We start from the raw sequence: 19,034 nt of genomic DNA, 5'->3' as shown, positions 1-19,034 counted from the left end.
TTACAGATAAAGGCTCCCTCGTCTAAACTCCGCCCGCGATCTCGGTGGAAAATCTTTAACAGCTGAGTGGCTCCTCCCACCGCATGACGTCACGTACTGTAATAGGTACGGGCACCACTCTTTTCACCACGCCCACACGAAGCGACGAACGAATCGCGACTCTCCCAAAACCTGACGTTTCCTCTCACGTGCGCCCCGCACCAGCCAATCGCGTCCTCCCGCCGAGCGACCGCCGAGTTTCGGTGGGGCGTCAGTCCTCATAACAAAGGCGTCTGTCGTGAAGCTGAGATGTGCGCGCTGCCTCTCTCGATTCTCCGCGTATGGCTTCGCCAAGCCCTTACCTCGTAGTCGACGGCAGTCCAGGAATGCAGGTCGCAGTCTCGTCACAGCAATCCGTCGGACATTACGCACGCGAACCGCCGGAGATGAAGTATCTACCACCGTCGCAGCAGGGGCCCCACCACCAGAGCCACAATGGTCACGCGCTGGCGCCACACCACCAGTGGATGGGCCTCGGGCCACATAACGATCCCGGGGCATGGTCCCCGGCCATGCCCCCGCCTGGACTTCACGCGTCGTCCCAGGACATCAAGCCGCCGGACTTGCACTCCAGCGGGACGCTGCACCACCACCGTCCACCCCAGCACATGGCGGCATCTCACCCCTGGCACCATTCGTCACCGCTGACAGCGTCCCACATGGGTGGCATGACTGGTAATGGTTCCTCACACTTGCAAGCTTCCATCCACCCATCCTACACCATGAACGGCATGCTCGGCCACGCCGGTTCTCAGCTGCACCCTGCCATGAGGGAAGTGCAACAGCACGATCATCACCACCACCATCATCAGCATCATCACCACCATCCGCACGATGATCACCATCCCATGGATCACCACCGGCACCCGGACGACTGCGGTGGCGGTGTCCTGCCGGGCGAGGAGGCCCCCAGTTCCGACGATCTCGAACAGTTCGCCAAGCAGTTCAAACAGAGGCGTATCAAGCTCGGTTTCACCCAAGCGGACGTCGGCCTCGCGCTAGGGACGCTGTACGGCAACGTTTTCAGCCAAACCACGATATGTAGGTTCGAAGCGCTACAACTCAGTTTCAAGAACATGTGTAAGTTGAAACCGCTGCTGGCCAAGTGGCTGGAGGAAGCGGACAGCACGACGGGATCCCCGACGTCCATAGACAAGATAGCCGCGCAGGGCAGGAAGCGCAAGAAGAGGACTAGCATAGAGGTTTCGGTGAAAGGTGCCCTGGAGAACCATTTCCACAAGCAGCCCAAGCCGTCGGCGCAAGAGATAGCCTCGCTGGCCGACAGCCTGCAGCTCGAGAAGGAGGTCGTCCGGGTGTGGTTCTGCAACAGGAGGCAGAAGGAGAAGAGGATGACCCCGCCGGTCCACGGGGGCAACCCGACCATGGGACCGGGGGGAGAACTCATGATGGGGGGCTCGCCGCTACACGCACGCAGCCCCGACGGGCTGATGCAATCGCCTCCACCGCCTCCTCATTCGCTGGCGGCCCACTGACCCGAAGCCCGGGCCCTCGCTTCCGTCCATGCCGGAGCCGCCACCGCGATCACGGAAGAGAACTCGGGCCCAGTTCTGCCACCACCGCACACTCTGTTCCTGCAGCATCTGAGGACCACATTGGACTATGCAACTGTCAATTGTACCTAGCCAAGGCAAAAAAGAGAAAAGTTTATCGATTATTCGGTGAAAAATTGACATTTTTTCGATTACTTTTTTTTTTGTTTTTGAAGCGAAGAACTTCGATTCCTGCCTTACTCCCTCCTCCTCCCCCCCATCCCGAATTGCTCCTCACTCTTTCTTGTTCGAATATTTGTGTGCCAACGTTTAGTTACTTACCAATCTCGTCCTACCAACCATTATTGGCCTCCCCCCCTCCCCCACCCCGGTTATTTGGTTTTGGTGAAAAAAAGCATAAGGAAAAAGCCCAACTGTATAATGAAATGTGGTGCACATCGTCCAGGGCAGCTTCAAGTCTGTCAGGTGAGTGCAAAATATTATTTCACATTTGCAAATATTTACAATTATTAATTTCTATTATCACCTCATTATCTTTCCCCATTATTGATTAATTTGCTTTATTGTCATGTTAATTGAAGTTGAAAAATTCCCTTTTTAATGTCGGATTTAACATGACGATTAGGCGCATAAATGGCCCTTTTATGCACTCAAACTTTTGTCACCCGCGGCTTTCTTGCCTTATTCCTGTTTATTCCATGGTTTCCCAAAATATTTTAGTACAGTGATTCCCAAATCTTTGTCACCCGCGGCCCCTTTGCCTCATTCATTGTTCATCTGTGGCTCCCCATAAAAGTTTAGTAGATAATGTACATACATAAAAAAAAAAACACTTCTAAGCATGAATAGGCACACACACAGGCGCCGGAACCTAGGGGCCGAAGCCATTTGAGGCCCCCCCCCAATACGTTTTGTAAAGGGGCTGTGCCCCTCTAATAATTTCCGAAAAAAACAATGTAATGTACCCTCCCTCATCTGCGTACGCACTCAAATCCCGTATATACTCAACGACCAACAACTTTCAGCCCTACCAATGTTTTCTTCACGTCGGCTCCTCTGGGCTCACACACATCAGTATTTCTAGCTCTTCACGACAAAGGTTGGCAACGCCCTTAGGAGCCGCGGCGAACACATTGAGAAACACTGACGTACCAAAATAAGACACGCTAAATTCTCAAATACGATTGATCTCAACCAATGTTCAAAACTACCATTTGCCCATAAACACCACGGCTCCATTGTTGTTGCTGGACGGAAGTTGAAAAAAGAAACTAATGTTACTCGTATGTGGTTTGGTGCAATAATATATATCTGACTTATATAATAATAACGAGCAGATCGTGTTGTATAGTGTTTATCGAATTTATTGTTGATGGGTCTCCAATATTGACTAAAGGGCCTACTCTGTAGTTGTGTTCCCATTACACTGTTACGGTTCAAAAACTATTGTTACGTAACATTTTATCTAGATACCATTGTCAGTGTGCTTTGTCTCAACAACTCTGTTACAAAGGGATTTGTTCAATAATCCATCATTATCTGGGACACTATTGGAATACCATTGTTAAGTGTTGTTTTGTCGCAGAATGAACAATTTTTTCTGGGCGAACATTGTTGAAAAGTCATTGTTACCCGGGTGCTTTGTTCAGAATTTAATTATTGCATGAACATTGTTCAAACAGCGTTCTTAAACGACGCTGCACTTGAATTCCATTGTTACATGTCCACTTGAATCCAATTATTACACGTTGCTTTGTTATACGGTAGCGTACTTCATTTAAACTCCATTCTAATATGCGTTTCACTTAATTACCATTGTTACATGGTGCTTTTTATGGAATTAATTATTATTAGCTGGACTGTTTTAAATTGTTGCAATACCACTGTTACCCCCAGTGCATTGTTGAGGATTTCTTTATTGTCTTATCATTATTCAAATAGCATTGGTAAATATCGCATTACTCGAATTCCGCTGTTATACGGTAGCCTACTTAAATTCAGTTGTAACACGTTGTATCACTCAAGTACTATTGTTTAATGGTGCTTTATTGTGGAATTAATTATTATTGGCTGGGCTGGGGAATTGTTCAAATATAATTGTTACCAATGTGCTTTGTTTGGAATCTCATTATTGTTTGAGTATCTTTGAGTTAGCGTTGTTGAATGGCATTGAAACTACCATTGTTATATGGTGCCTTGTTGTAGAATCGATTACTGCGCTGGGAGATTTTTCAACTGTCATTTTTACCTGGGTGCTTTGTTCAGAATTTCATTAATAGATGGTTCTTCCTTATTTGATTGTTATATCTTGCTTTGTTCCGGAATTAAGTGTGTGATAATTCAACAAAGAAATGCTAACTATAACAAATGCCATTGTTACTTCGGTTGTGTTGGTCAGAATTTCATTATAAGCTGAGCAATGTTCAACCGCATTGTTATATATAGATAGTGCTTCACAAAAATTCAATTGTTACACGTTGCTTTATTCATGTATTAATTACTATCAGGAAGATTGTTCAAAAGTCATTGTTACTTATTGGTAGAGAATTTCATTACCCTGAGAATCGTTCGATCGCAAATTCATTATTATCAGGGACATATTTTTTTAATACCATTTTTTTGTTAATTCAGGAATATGAACATTGTTTAAACATCATTGTTTCATGGTTTCTTGTTCAAAAATCCATTATTACTTTCTGGAGTGAATCTAAACCGTGATAATGGGTCAATTGCTAAAGGAACCATTCCATCAGGACCCTGGACCATCCCATCAGGACCCTGGACCATCCCATCAGGACATCGGGATCCACTGTATACTATACTACATCCAAGCTCCCGAAAATTTTTTATCTCGTTTGATCTCGTTGCAGTCTTTCCTCTTTTATCCGGGTAAAGAATTCCCTTTAAAAGAGTGACTTCTCCGGTTCTGAAGAAAAGCAATGAGAGCATAGACGGGGACACCGGAAACAGTGGATACCGCTTACAACGTTTTTCAAAAAAAAAACAAACCCCGTTGGAAACGTTGTAAGCGGGAAAAAGTTTTAAACGGGAAATCTGGATGAGCAGTAGTGAGAGTTGAGATCACGAAAATAAGTCGTGCCAAGCGGGAAAACGTTTTAATTTAGAAACCTTTTAAAGTAGAGACCATGTCATTGTGCAACCAAAAGAGTGACTTGGTGCGTGTGCGAGAATGTTAATGACCAAAATAATCACTTCTACAAAGTGCTAGGGTCTGAACAATCAAAATAGTGACGAATAAAGCGAGCAGCCATGTCAGTGAGTGACCAAAATAGTTACCCAAAGCGCGTGTGAGCGACCGAAACAGTGTGGAAGCACGTGAATGATTAAAAGAGTGGCCTAGAGAGCGTATGTGTGGGCATGGGAATGACCAAAAAGAGTGACTTGGAGACACAGGTGTACTTACTAAAGGGAGAAGGGGGAATGCGGGTAAAAAATTCGAGGAATGACTGGTCAAAAGAAAATTAGACTAGAATGGGAGAAAGAAGGGCGGGAAAATTCGTGCAGCCCACGGGCGGCTAAAAACCATAAATCCGGCTACGCTTACAACGTCCCCCCCCCCATCGGATTTTTGAGAAACGTTGTAAGCAAGCGGCATACACTGTAATAAATACACGTTTAAAAAAAAGTGAAACGCGATTTGACACACACACTGTACACATTTTCTTCCCCCACCCCTTTCCTTCATACATGGCGGTGGCAGCGACCAATCACGCATCAGATCTCCGTGAATGAACGAAAGACGATGCATGAATTAATATTTATGTGCCTTTCCGATTACGTAATAAAAACAAATTATCATTCGCCCTGGCGTATAAATTAATATTTATTTGATTGATTACGTATTTATTAGATTCGTTTCGGCCGTTACGATACATGCGCGTATATAAACATGTGTGTCGACATATGACGGGGGGGGGGGGGAGATACATATTCATGTTGTTGTTTTTTTCGTTAAATACATGTGATCCCACATGTTCACAACAACTGCACGTGACAAATTGCTATTGAGAATTGTGTGATTGCTATTGCTATATTAGCTGGAAGGATTCTGGGCGGGAAATTAATGAAGTAAACCTAAATAATCTCAATCCGAGGACCCGTGGGGGGGGGGGGGGTTGTCTAAAATACTTCCGACGGCTTTGGTCATTGAAGCGTCATCAGATTGGGAATGGGTGCCGTGAACGTGCAAAAAAGTCTAGGGGGTTCCCTAGTTGAAATAATTGATATGTTAGTGTGTGTGTGATTGAAGTGCCCTTAGAAGATTGGAAGAGAGATTCCGTGGTACATTAAAACATTCTAATATGAACATTATATAAGGTTATCGTACGAACGTAAGACCATGTTTCTCAAAGTGTGCACACCGCGCGGTTCCTAGGGGCGCCGCGGCTAGCTGGAGATATTGATTTGTGTGTCTATTCTCTTGTTTTCTGAAGTGGTTGGTTCTCTTATATGGGAAAATATCTATTGAACTATTCTGGGGAGCCACAAATGAACCATTAATTGCACAAGGGAGCCGCGACTGACAAAAGTTTGAGAGCTACTGGCGTAAGAGGTTTGGGAATCCCTGGTTTTGGTAATCGCATAATTGTAGTCTGCTGAACTGCTTCAGGAGAGAAGGGGTTCGACGATATATTAAAAAATTCTAACCTGAGGACAACGAGTGTAAAATACTTCCGACGCCCATGGACACTGAAGTGTCTTGCGATTGGCAGAGGGTGCCGTGAACGTAAAAGAAGTTTTGGGAATCCCCAGTTGAAGTAATTGATGCGTTATTGTTTTGGGAATCCCTAGTTAAAGTAATTGATATGTTAGTGTGTGATCGAAGTGCCCTTACAAGAGGGGTTCAGTGTTATATTAAAAAATTCTAACATGAATACGAAGGTGTTGTCACACGAACGTAAGACCGTGTTCCTCAGAGTGTGCGCCAAGGTTCCTAGGAGTCAGGGGTGTCGCTACTAGCTCGATGTAAATTAAAAAATTACTATATTAAAAAATTCTAACGTAAAGACAACGTTATACTTTCGACGCTTCTGGCCACAGAAGTGTCTCAGGATTGGGAAGAGGGATGTCCGTGAGTCTCAAGGGTTACGTGAAGTTGAAAGTATTGTGAATCCCTTTAGGTAAATATAATTGATACTTTTTAATTGACAATTCTCTCAACTTTCGAAGTTCCTCCGGAGAGGAAGGTTTCGGCGATATATTAAGAATTGTAACCAAACTATTAAGGTTGTCAAACATTTCCTAAACCAATGCGTAGAAGTGTGCCGTGGAGGGCAACAAGAGAGGGGGCTCCACGATGTTCTTGAGAGCTTCGGGAATCCCTGGTTTATGTAACTGCATATTAGTGTGCCACTGACGTGCCTCAGAAGAAGGGGGAGTTCCGGGATACTCATTCCCAAGGGTGCCGTGAAGGGTTTGGGAGTCCTTGGTTAATCATTTCAGGGTGCCTCGAAATTGAGGACGGTACCGCATGATGTTCGAAATTCCAGCATCTTTTCCTGGGATGCTAGGAACGTAAAATTACAGGAATCCATGAATTACGTAATCGAAATTTTAGTATGAAGCTGAAATGGTTGAAATCTCGAAGGGGTCTCCCAAAATTGTCAAAAGTGTCGCGAACATAAAGAGTTTGACTCCTTCGCAATCGTACTTTAGGGGTGCCACTGAAGTGCCTCGAAATCGACGGCCAATGCCGAATGATGTTTGAAATTCCAGTATCATTTCCTGGGATGCTAATAGGAATTTTAAAGTTATTGGAATCCATGGATTGCGTGATCCATACCAGTAAAAAACTAAAAAGTATCACGAACATGAAATGCTTGGAAATCCTTGGTAATATCACTTTAGGGGGGGGGGGGGTCCCACCGAAGTGTCTTGAAATTGAGGGCCAGTATCTCATGATGTTAAAAACTCCATCATTATTGCCTGGGTATTGCCCTGGTATCAGCCTGGGATAATCCCAGAAATGTAAAAGTTACTGGAATCCACATGGATTACGTAATCAACATTTAAGCACGAGGCTAAAATAAATGCCTTGGGATTGAGAATAGGGTTCCCGAAATTCTCAAAAATGCAGCGAACATAAAGGGTTTGGGAATCCTTGGTAATAGCACTTTAGGGGGTGCCCCCCGAAGTGTTTTGAAATTGAGGAATCCATGATGTTCAAAATTTTCGTATCATTGCCTGAGATGCTACTAGAAATGTAAATGTTGATGGAGTACATAGATTACGTAATTGACATTTTAGAACGAAGCTTAAAACACCTTGGAATTGGGGAGGGGTTCGACGAAATTGTCAACAGTGCCACGAACATAAAAGTTTTTGGAATCCTTGATAATCACACTTTAGGGATGCCACCGAAGTGCCTTGAAATTAAGCACCGGTACCCCCCTTCCCCCCCCCCCCCCCATCATCATAATTTCAATTTCCTGGTATGCTACTATGAAGGTGAAAGTTACTGGAGAAGGGGGGGGGGTATCAGGAGATTCCTAAGAATGACATGAACATGATATGTTTGGGAATTCTTGGTAATCACAGGGGTGCCACCGGAGAATTCATGAATTCGGAAGAGAATAATGGAAGAATAGGTTTGAAGAATCCATGGAAGAATAGGTTTGAAGAATCCATGGAAGAATAGGTTTGAAGAATCCATGGAAGAATAGGTTTGAAGAATCCATGGAAGAATAGGTTTGAAGAATCCATGGAAGAATCCATGGATTACGTAATCAACATTTTGGCATGAGGCTGACCGAGAGGGATAGGGGGGGGGGGCAAGTCCCCAAGAGATTCTCAAGGGTGCTTAGAACGTAAACGGATGGGAATCACGTGTCAGTGCCCTTGGGGATAACGACATCATTCTCAATTACGTCGCGAAGGCAAGAGGGTTTTTGGGAATCCCTGGTTTAAGGAAGGTATAATCCTTACGGGATATAAATCGACATCGATAATTTATTCTACCTCGTATGTAATTATGTGATTACTTAATTGGCTGTCGAGAGAGCATCAAAAGATGTGCATGTGCCGTAATTAGAGAAGAACCATCTTTCGAAATGACCAAAAAAATCGAAACAAAAAAACATTAATATCGATCACAGATCGATCGAGCCGCAATTTAACTGCAGAAGGGGGGGTGACATGACCGCTTATGAATGATGAATGACTCTCCATAGTGAGAGAGAGAGAGAGAGAATGTGACCTCATTTCATCATAATCATCATTCAGCATGATACATTGATGCTGCTGCTGGGAAACAAAAGCATTGCCGAGCGAGACATTATTCGCTTTTTCGCCCCCATGTTGTGCCCATCATTCCTTGGGAAAATGGAGATCAATCAGTCTTTATGGCAAAATCTCTAATCATTGTTATTATTGTTTTCGGGCGATAATTCATCTTGGGGGGAGGAAGATGGCCGGGACGTTTTATGCATCGATTATCATTTAACGAAATAAATGAGCTATAAAAATAAAATATATATATGGGAAAAAAAAATGGGGCCCCGATAATGTTAAATAAAGATGTCTCTGGCATCGACCGCCCGCCCCATCACTTTTCTCATGTTTTTATTTCTATTATACTTCGGGATGAAAAATTACAGGAGAATGAAGGGGTTATATTATGTAGTATTAATCCCAAATAAATGTATTTCACACCCCCCCCCCTTTTCCCCGTTGTAAGCATTTATTATTGGTACAAGAATCGATGCTGAAAATTTAATATCGATAACGTGCCTGGAGAGAGAGAGAGAGCGAAACGAATGAATGTGTGTGTCCACACATGGCTTTGCAACATGCTTCCCCGTAACATGATGGCGAAACAATCTTTTCTCTCTTGTGTATGAGATTATGGCTTTATCTTCAATTTTTGAGGTACTTCGGTTCAGTGTCCGTCAACCGCTGGTCCATGAACCGATGCCGGTCCGTGGAAACATTTCGCCGGATTCGTATATAAATGTAGCAGCTGCATATATAATTGCTCTGGTCCTCAAATTACTACTTCCATTTATTTTATTTTTTGCTGGTCTGCAAATAAGTTCTCTCATTTGTCCAGCCCTCAAACAAATTGCAGTAAAACACCCCCCCCCCCTCCCCAGATGCGGTCATCCCTTTTTTACGGCCAACTAACGATTTACCCTTGTATACTTGTATAACAAAAGTATACATTTCACACCCCCCTGATTAACGGTCATCCCTCGGGAACCGCAAGAGGGAGGTTTTAGGCCTATACTGTATTTCTAATACTATTCCCTCTCTTACTTACTTAAATCCTAGTTACGACCCAACATATAGTAAGAATACTATTTTAAGAACTATCTTGTGTGCACATTCAGAGGCACATTTATGGTTTTTTGCCGCCCTTCTCCCATTCTAGTCTATTTTTTTTGACTACCGTTCCCTCGATTTCGTCAGCCTGTGCTATAACCAGCTTGCCTCCCCTCCCCCATTCCTCCCTACTCCTGCAACCACACCCGTGTCTCTAAGTCACTCTTTTGGTCACTCCCATGCTCACACACTCTCTAAATTACTCTTTTAGTCATTCATTTGCTTGCACACCGTTCCGTTCACAGTTTTGCCGCCCGGTGCAAACATTATCTTGTCGCTGACCCCCCCCCCCCCAATCTTTAAAATTCGATAATTTCATAACGGTGTTCTTCGTTCCCATCTAAAATTTCCGCCCGGGGCAGTTGCCTCCCCCCCCCGCCCCCTCTAGTTCCGGCCCTGCTCAGAGGCTTGCACACTGTTTTGACCACTCACATGCTTGCATATTGACATGGTTCCTTGCTTATAATGGGTCACTCTTTTGATTTGTTCACTTACACGTTTTTTACACAGGCTATAGATGACTCTTTTGGTCATTCACATGATTTCCACACTCTCTAAGTCACTCACTGACCAAGTCCCTTCATTCTGTAGGTGGTCCTTTTGGTGCACCTTTGTGTGCTTTCCCAAGCTCTAAGGCACTCTTTTGCTCACTCGCGTGCTTGCAAACTCTCCAGGTCGCTCACTGACCTAGTCCGTTATTGTGTGGCAGAGGCGCATTTATTTAGGGTTATACAAATTTTGCCGCCCTTATCCCATTCTTCTAATTTTTTAGGACGAATATTCCTTTAAATTTGCCGCCCCCCCCTCTGAACTTGCCTTCCCCCACGTAAATACGCCACTTTATGTTTCTGATTAATAGGAATGAATTGAAATATAAGACAGCATTATTTCGATATTGAGCTTGTGCGTGGTACAATTTATTCGACGAGATTTCGTTTACATACAGTGGATCCCACTTACAACGTTTTTTTTTTTTTAAAAAAAACCCGTCATGAAAAATTCTCGTTGTAAGCGGGGAAACGCTTTAAAGGGAAATCTGGATGAGTTTGGACCAGGAAAATGAGTTGTACTAAGCGGGTAAACGTTGTACTAAGTGGGAACGTTACAAGCGGGTTCCTCTGCAGAATTTTTTTTTTTTAATTTCTGCAAAATTTTGGTAGTAAAATTTCAATATTGAAAAGGAGTATTCAGATATCTTCCTCGGATAATACAATAATATATATCCACGTTCAGATATTAATAATTCATTATCATTACCTATATGTAAATTATCCCTCGTAGGAAAAGCATTGGCCGTTAGCGCCATCTATCGGTATCGATCATAATTAGCATACGAAGTTAATTTAAACAAATATAAGACCAATTAATTTATTTGTTTTCTAATTTATTCATGATTTATTATTATTATCATTTAATAGTGTCTTCTATTGAATACGCGCGTGTCATTATTTACTTTTGGGAGATGGATAATTACACAACTCTTTGCCCTATTTGTAATAATGCCTCCTTTCATGAGGTCATGAGTGACGAGTTATTTGCCAATCCTCATGAGTGACATGTTGATTTGTTGGACCTTGGACAGAATAATTATCATGTCTCTCGTTTCCTTGTTGTCGTTGTCCAATTGAAAAAGAGGCAAAAGAAGATAATTCTTCATATTGTAAATTGTCCAGAGATTTTTCCACCGCCCGTCATTCGTTTCTGAAATATTGCCCTACTTTACATGAGTTATGTCTCTTCTCGTCAGTCCGCAATCGAATAGCCTTCGTTTCTGGGCCCGCGGGTCCCCGCTTAGGCACCGCAAGAAACGTTGCCTGTAATTTACCGAGGCCGAAAATCAAAAACTATGGCTGTATATATATACACGCAAGATTTAGAAATATATCAATGCATCTTGTGACGAAACGGCTATTCTCCAGTGGTTCCCAACCGGTTTCCCGTACCCAGTAGAACCCCCCCCCGCAAAGAATTACACATGCGCCCCCACCCCACCCCTAGGCACGTTAATGTTGGGAGGTAATTATTCGTGTGTAATGCATGATGTAATAATTCGCGATGGCTGGCTTAGGGGCTGTTCAAGTATTACAGTCAGCAGATTTTTAGAAATTTCTGACTCCCCCTCCCCACCGTCAACAATAGTCAGAAAAACTCTGACCCTCCTCCCCCGTGAGGAAAATTTTGTCAGCTCTGTCGCCCCCACCGCCTAACCCATATTGGGATCAGAGACGTGCACGGAAGGGGGGGGGGCAGCCCGGACTTGAATTGTACAAATGAACTAAGCGGAACATTTTTACGGAGCGCTCAAGTGACGTAATTCCAGAGCATTTAAGCGGCCCGTGGCACATTCACAGATCACGTAAGTGTCCCGCGACACAGTTTCACAACTCTTGAGCGGTCAGTGGCACATTTAGAGATCCTTTGAGTGACATGTGGCATAGTTTTAGAGCACCTAAGCGGCCTCCAGTGCAGTTCTACGTCACTCGAGTTACCTGCGGCACATTCCCAGTTTACTTGAGTGAACCTCGGCATTATTAGGGATCACTTGAGTGACGCGCGGCACAGTTCCAGAGCACTCAAGTAGCCCGCGACGCATTTCCAGATCACTTGAAGGATCCGCGAAACATTTAAGAGATCACTCAAGTGGTTCTGCGCGGGACTTATCAATAGGGGGGGAATGTTAATTCAGGTGCCCACAAACTAGGTTTTCCTCGTTTTTGGCACACCGAGTAAAAAAAATCTCACTTTTACTGAAATTGCAAAGTTCTGAACTTATTTCACATTCATTACTTCTGAAAATATCTATAAATTATGTGCAAATATACAGGGTGATACAAAACTCAACGCACAAACTTTTAGGGCAGGTAGACAACAACAACAAAAAACAGAATCACAACGGAAACCCCCCGAACCTGATCAGCTGAAGGATAAACAAAGACAATCCAATAACGGGTGAAAAACTCTTTATTTAGCGTTACTTTGAACGAGGACAGCACATGGATCGCAAAGCTGGTCATATTGTTGATTTTGGGTCACGGCTGAAGAAGGTTAAGAATCCCTGCGTTAATCGGACGGACCCGGGGGAGGGTGGGGGGGGGGAGAAGGGCTCCATTGATTATGTAAATCGTGGGTGGTGTGTAGAGAGAAACAGGTCTCAATAGATCATTTCTACATAGGGCGGAGGGAGTGGCTCTATTGGGATGGCCCTACTAGGACTAAATCTCCACAAAAATATCCAGAATTGGCAAAAGTTGCAAAGAAAAAAAAAATTTTTCTCTAACCATTTATTTCTCTAGTTAATCCTTGAGCCTATCATAACTACGCGTGCTTTTCGATGGTGCCCGTAAACCTAGACTACGAGTGTTCGCGAGATTTCGAAGCCATTTACTAATGGGCCCACGGTTCTTCACGTCATTAACGCCTCTCGCTCGCTCTCCGTTTCAAACTCATCAAGCGTCTACGAGCGTTGGTTCGGCTGTCAACGCTCGGCGCGGCGTACTCCGTGCGTGCTCTCCACGCTACAGTGCTATGTATTCACTACCCGTGATGCGACTGGTTAGTCGTTACAATGATAGCTAAAGCCCGCAAGTTCAGGCACCAAAAATGCCTAAAATAGTCATTTAAAAAAAAGGCATTTATAATTTATAATAGGAAAGAAAATATAACTAAAAACTATGTAGTTACAACCGAAAACTAGCTGAAAAATTGGCTGTACTTAATCCGTCTACTGTTTTAATTATAGTTTATAACAACTGCGTTATTATTATCGAGTTAAAGTGGTTTCAAGCTGAAAATAAAATGTTAGTGGGCCCTCAGGATTGGTTCAATTCCAGGGCCACCATTAGCAGACGCGAAGCTCGCGGAGAAAATTATCTGTGGGGGGCTCCGGCGAGTGGCGAATTATTCTCGTTATTTGTTGTGTTATTTGGAATAATCATTATCATTTCTATTGTTGAAACAAATAGTTACTCTGTTCTTTTGTTGTAAAAAAAATTTAGTTTTTTTTTCATGTTATCACACATGCGAAACTCCTTCAAGAGCGGGGCCGTGTGTGGCCGCATCTGTTGCACACCCCCTGAGGGCGACTTTGGTCTGGTCAATTTAAGCAAATAGTAAATATGTATGTAAAGTAAATAGAGCCATGGTTGTACACAGTGCATTTATGGTGTAAAAAAACCAAATCAAAACAACATGAGGCCCCCGAGACCTGTGTGCGGCCACCCCGCTTTGTATGTGAGCCATGACGTCACCTGATGACCTGTTGGGACAGTCATCAGTCAGCTATACACTATACAATGCGGTCGGATCGGATGAGTGCTCGAGACATGTTATATGTAAAGCATGTGGAGAAACAAATTTTCCTCTGCATTTCTAACATAGGCGCATTCATCTGAAACAAAATCATTCACATCTAACACCATGTGGTGAAGGCAAAGTTGGCAGCACCAAGCAATGCAATGCATTACGAAAAACCAGATCACTTATTTGCGTTCAAATGAGGGGCTGGAGGGTTGCGTTCTGGTGATAATCAACTCTGAGAATTATTGGAAAATTTTCAAAATAGCAACTCTCTTTTGTTCTCAATGCTCAAAACATCCAAGTTTTGCACATTTATGACCTCTGAAACTCACCAATAAACTCAATAATATGTTAAAATAGGCATTTGTGGGCAGAAAAGGTTCAGAAAAAGGCATTTATAAAAAAAAGGAGTGCAAACTAGGCAAAAAAGGGCATTTATGGCATTTTGCCTGAACTTCCAGGGTCTAACGATAGCATTTCCCATCAACACCCAATGGATGTTTCAGGCTGACGAGGGGTTCCTCCCCGTCTCTTATTTCCAAATGAACGAAACTAGTTCATAGGTTTTTAGCCACGACCCAAAATCAACAACACGATCAACTTTGCGACCCATTCCCAATTTGAAAATGATTGTAAAATATTTCTTTTCATGACAAAATTCTACTATTACTTGGTTTTCAAAATTTGTGAAACCAGTCTGTGGTGTCTTAACGGGTGGACCTACGGCCCCGAATCAAATAGGGTTCCGAAAGTTATTGGAAGTGTTCAGTAAGTCTGAAAATAATTTCTTTCATAAATTCTGAATTTTTGTTAATTCTGGGATTACTTCTAATATCGATTTTCAGTAAAATTTCATAAATTTTATATTAATTTCTCTTATTAATTTTCTATCATTTCTTCCAATAATTTTCAAATGATATTTTTCATTAATTTTGAAATGATTTTTTTTCATTAATTTTGAAATGATTTTTTTTTCATTAATTTTGAAATGTTTTTTTTTCACTAACTCAGGCATCAATTCTGGTAATTGTTTTCATTAATTTTACAATTACGTATTTTTTTCATTAATTCTGACATTATTCTTCATCAATTCTGGTATTTTTTTCGTTAATTTTAGAGAATTCCGTATTTCTTTCATTAATTCTGGCATTTTCATTAATTTTAGAGAATTCTGTATTTCTTTCATTAATTCTGGTATTTTTTCATTAATTTTAGAGAATTGTGTATTTCTTTCATTAATTCTGGCATTATTCTTCATCAATTGTGGAAATGTTTTTCTTTTCCATTTATCCTCTTGGAAATGTCTTTATTAATTCTGAAATTGTATATTTCTTTCATTAATTTCGAATTCTAATCACTTCCAAATTTTCAGTTATTCTTGTTTGGGCAGTTAATATTTTTGTGTAGATATTTCGCAGCATAATCTGCACATTCCTCAATAATGTTACTCTGTTTTTTGAATGTCATCTTCGTCCCCACCCTTGTCCCAAAATGTATGAAATCGTGGCCCGAGAAAAAAAACACACACGCGCGCGCGGAACAAATGCGGGACACATGGTCACGCTCGTCACAAAAATTTGTAAAACTGCCCCTTCCTACTAGTTTTGAGAGTGAAAATACAGTGTGTAACAAAATAAAAAAAAATCTAAATTTCTAAACGGTCCCCCATGTACTCTAACTTCCAACGTAAAAAGTAATTGTCCTGTCTCTCCTGATGACAACGAAAAAAAAAATTCATGGTTTCTAAGTGAACTGAGATATTTAAATTCGAAAAACGAAGGAAATTTGGGAAAGAACAGCAAAAAATGAGGAATAAACCGTTTTACCCGCATTTAACGCTGTTTTTTCTCCCAAATTTCCTCTGTTATTCGAATTTCTGCATTAATTTGCAGTACGAAATTTTAATAGTGTCCTGGCTTTTCCTCGGTAGTGCAAATTTACAGTGTCGTAATATGTTATCCACAGTGCCGTAACTAGCCATTCCCTGTGCCCCGTGCAGAAATTAGCATTTAGGCACCTTCTGACCCATTTAGATCCATTCTGGGGGTCCCGTATTGTGGGCCCCGTGCGGGTGCACCTGCCTAGTTACGGCACTGGTAGTCTATAGCGTGCGCAAACAACCAGTGCCGTCTTAACGCATGGGCCTCAACAGAAAAGAGGGGCCTCACGAAAAGGAGATCCGGTTGAAATTTTCTAGAATTCACCAGGTAGGGCCTCAAAAGAACCATTTGGCCTGGGGGGGGGGGGGCCATGATGCTTTTGCGCGATCTGCTGTAAATGCAATGTGTTTATATTTTTGTTTTTTCGTGGTAAATCTTGTCCACACACACTGTTGCCCTCAAATTTTTCATATTTACAATTGGAAAGACATTTTATGGACACCCCGTATGCTTAAGAAAAGGTAAATTTCTTAAAAATTAACCATGTGGGAGGATAGTGCTTGTTATTTTTTTATTGTAAAAATTGAGTGTGATTAAATATATTGCGCTACAAAAAAGCAGGAGACAAATTTACTACCAGCGGCTCTGATAGGTATAAACTAGGATGATCATATTTGCTCGAAGAAAATACTTGAAGAAAGTACGGGAAAATACGGGACATTGCCACTTATTGCCAAAATTAAGCAGTTGCCAATTCGTGCTAAAATACAGAAAAGTTCACAATTGAGGGAAATGAAGCGCCACTTCAAATTGCAGTGAATTAAAAAAACAAAAAATTTCAAATACGTGAAATAAATGCAGTGGATCCCGCTTATAACGTTTTTCAAAAAAAAAAAAAAAAACACCATGAAGAAACGTTGTAAGCGAGAAAACGCTTTAAACGTTAAATCTTAATGACAATTATTTAGAGTTGAGACCCCGAAAATAAGTCGCATTAAGCGGGAAAACGTTATAAATGGGAACGTTACAACCGGGATCGAGTGTAGTCGCGATCATCGAAACGTAATTATCCGAATCGACAAGATAACTTCAATCACTGATTTGAAGAACGAAAAAGTAAAGTTGGCTTCGTTGGAAAAATACGGGAAAAACCGGGACATTTTCTTGCAACAAGAAAGTCGGAACCGCCAGAAAAACAGAAACAAAACTGTCCCATCAACTAAGGGACGTATGGTCACCCAAGGTATAACGTGCAGTCCGGCCCTTCTAGTGTTAATACGTACATTCACAGATTCTTAAAATTTACCGCAATTTTTCGACTAAATTTTAGGGACAAGAAACGCGTCACGTGGAAGCGTCTTCGTCAGGACCATGAACTTGAGGGAAAAGCAGTCTCATGCCCTTTTTTGTTTTTGCACTTTACAAAAAAATGGAAGTAAATAAAACAAGTTTTTAAAGAAATGTGACAAGGGTTACAGAATGGACAAAGGGAGGTTTTACATTACCGAAGGTGTCACATAAATTCGAGATCTTACTGCCGCACGTACGGCAATATCCCGGGGCCAATCGCCGGTGGCAATGGCGTAATCGTTACTGTGAACGAACTCTTAACGCCGTATCTTCTTTTTACATTTTTGCTTTCACTCTCTTCTCTTCTCTTTTTGTCTTATTTATAAGAATAGTGTGGATACGCTTCTACGTCTTGAGAAACGTAGAATATCGTATCTCCCTTGCACAAAGTTCGTCGTTCCCAGATACGTCGTGAATTTTTTGCGCCCCATGGGAAGAAATCCACGATCGATCAGCAATCGATCCCGTATATGTGTGTGTGTTTTTCTGTTCTTATAACTTTATTATAATTTTTCTTGCACATCTGAGATAATGAATGACATCATCGAAGAGTAACTTACGAATAATGATTTGGTATTGACTGATACGTCCCGCTTATAACGTTTCCGCTTCGTGCTTAGTGCGACGCATTTTCGTGGTCCCAACTCGAATTATAACACTCGTAGGGAATTCCTGTTTGAGGCGTTTCCCCCGCTTAAACCGGGTTTTCCTGCACCGTGTGCAGCGTGAAAACGCTGATTGGTTGAAAAAAAGACGTAAATTTCAGGTTTTTAACCAATCAGCGATTTCACGCTGAGCGCACTCGTAGAAAACGTTTTCCTAGGAAAAATCCGGCTTTAGGGGGCCATTCAAGTATTACGGTAGCATCGATGGGGGAGGGGGGGGGGGTTTCCCGATTTGGTGTTTGGATGATGCTTCCGTCATCAACCACCCTTTATGAAAATATGGAATATTCCGAATGGCATCCTGAACTGTGGTTTGTGGGAACCTGAACTAACAATCTCTCCCTATTGATAAGTGTTCTAGAGAGCCACTTTAGTGCTCTCTAAATGTTTCGTGGTATCCTTCGAGTGATCTAGAAAGGTGTTTGGGCCGCTTAAGTACTCTAGAACTGTGCCACGCGTCTTTCAAGTGATCCGTAATTATGCCGCGGATCACTCAGGTAATCTGGGAATGTGCCAGGCGTAACTTGAGTAATGTAGGGCCGGACTGGGGGTCGGTTAAATGCTGTAAAACTGTGCCAACTATCACTCAAGGGATTTCTAAATGTGCCACGGATCCCTTGAGTGTTCTAGAGCTGCGTCGCGGGTCACTTAGGCGATCTGTGAATGTGCCACAGGCCTAGTTGTGTGATCTGAAAAATGTGCCACGAGCCTACTTGTGTGATTTGCAAAAATGTGCCTCGGGCCACCTAAATACTCTGGAATTGTGCCATGTGTCACTTAAGCTATCTGTAAATGTGCCGCTTACTTCATTTTCACAAAAGTAGGTTTGAGATGGCGGACCACATCAGATAACCCCGAGGGCCATATTTGGCCCGTGGGCCATAAATTTAGCATTTGTGGCTTAGAGGGTGAGTCACAATAAATTTTTTAAAGAGAAATTTTATGTTCTTAGC

General features: G+C 42.4%; 1 protein-coding gene across 1 annotated transcript in view; it reads left to right on the top strand.

The window, feature by feature from the left end:
* Positions 1 to 262: 262 nt before the first annotated feature.
* The window catches only part of LOC149074858 (POU domain, class 3, transcription factor 2-like), a 58,408-nt gene continuing 39,636 nt past the window's right edge, over positions 263 to 19,034 (top strand). The window contains exon 1 of the mRNA XM_089245793.1: positions 263 to 2,015. Coding sequence (XP_089101919.1) covers positions 321 to 1,532 — 1,212 coding nt within the window. The 5' untranslated portion in view covers positions 263 to 320 and the 3' untranslated portion in view covers positions 1,533 to 2,015. The remainder of the gene's footprint in view (positions 2,016 to 19,034) is intronic.

This window comes from Pholcus phalangioides, unplaced genomic scaffold (assembly GCF_987345545.1).
Source record: "Pholcus phalangioides strain wild (caught in Gottingen) unplaced genomic scaffold, Ppha-v1.0 ptg000016l_1, whole genome shotgun sequence".
NCBI lineage: Eukaryota > Metazoa > Arthropoda > Arachnida > Araneae > Pholcidae > Pholcus > Pholcus phalangioides.
Note: the sequence above shows the minus strand (reverse complement) of the source record. Positions and strands in the feature narration are given on the sequence as shown.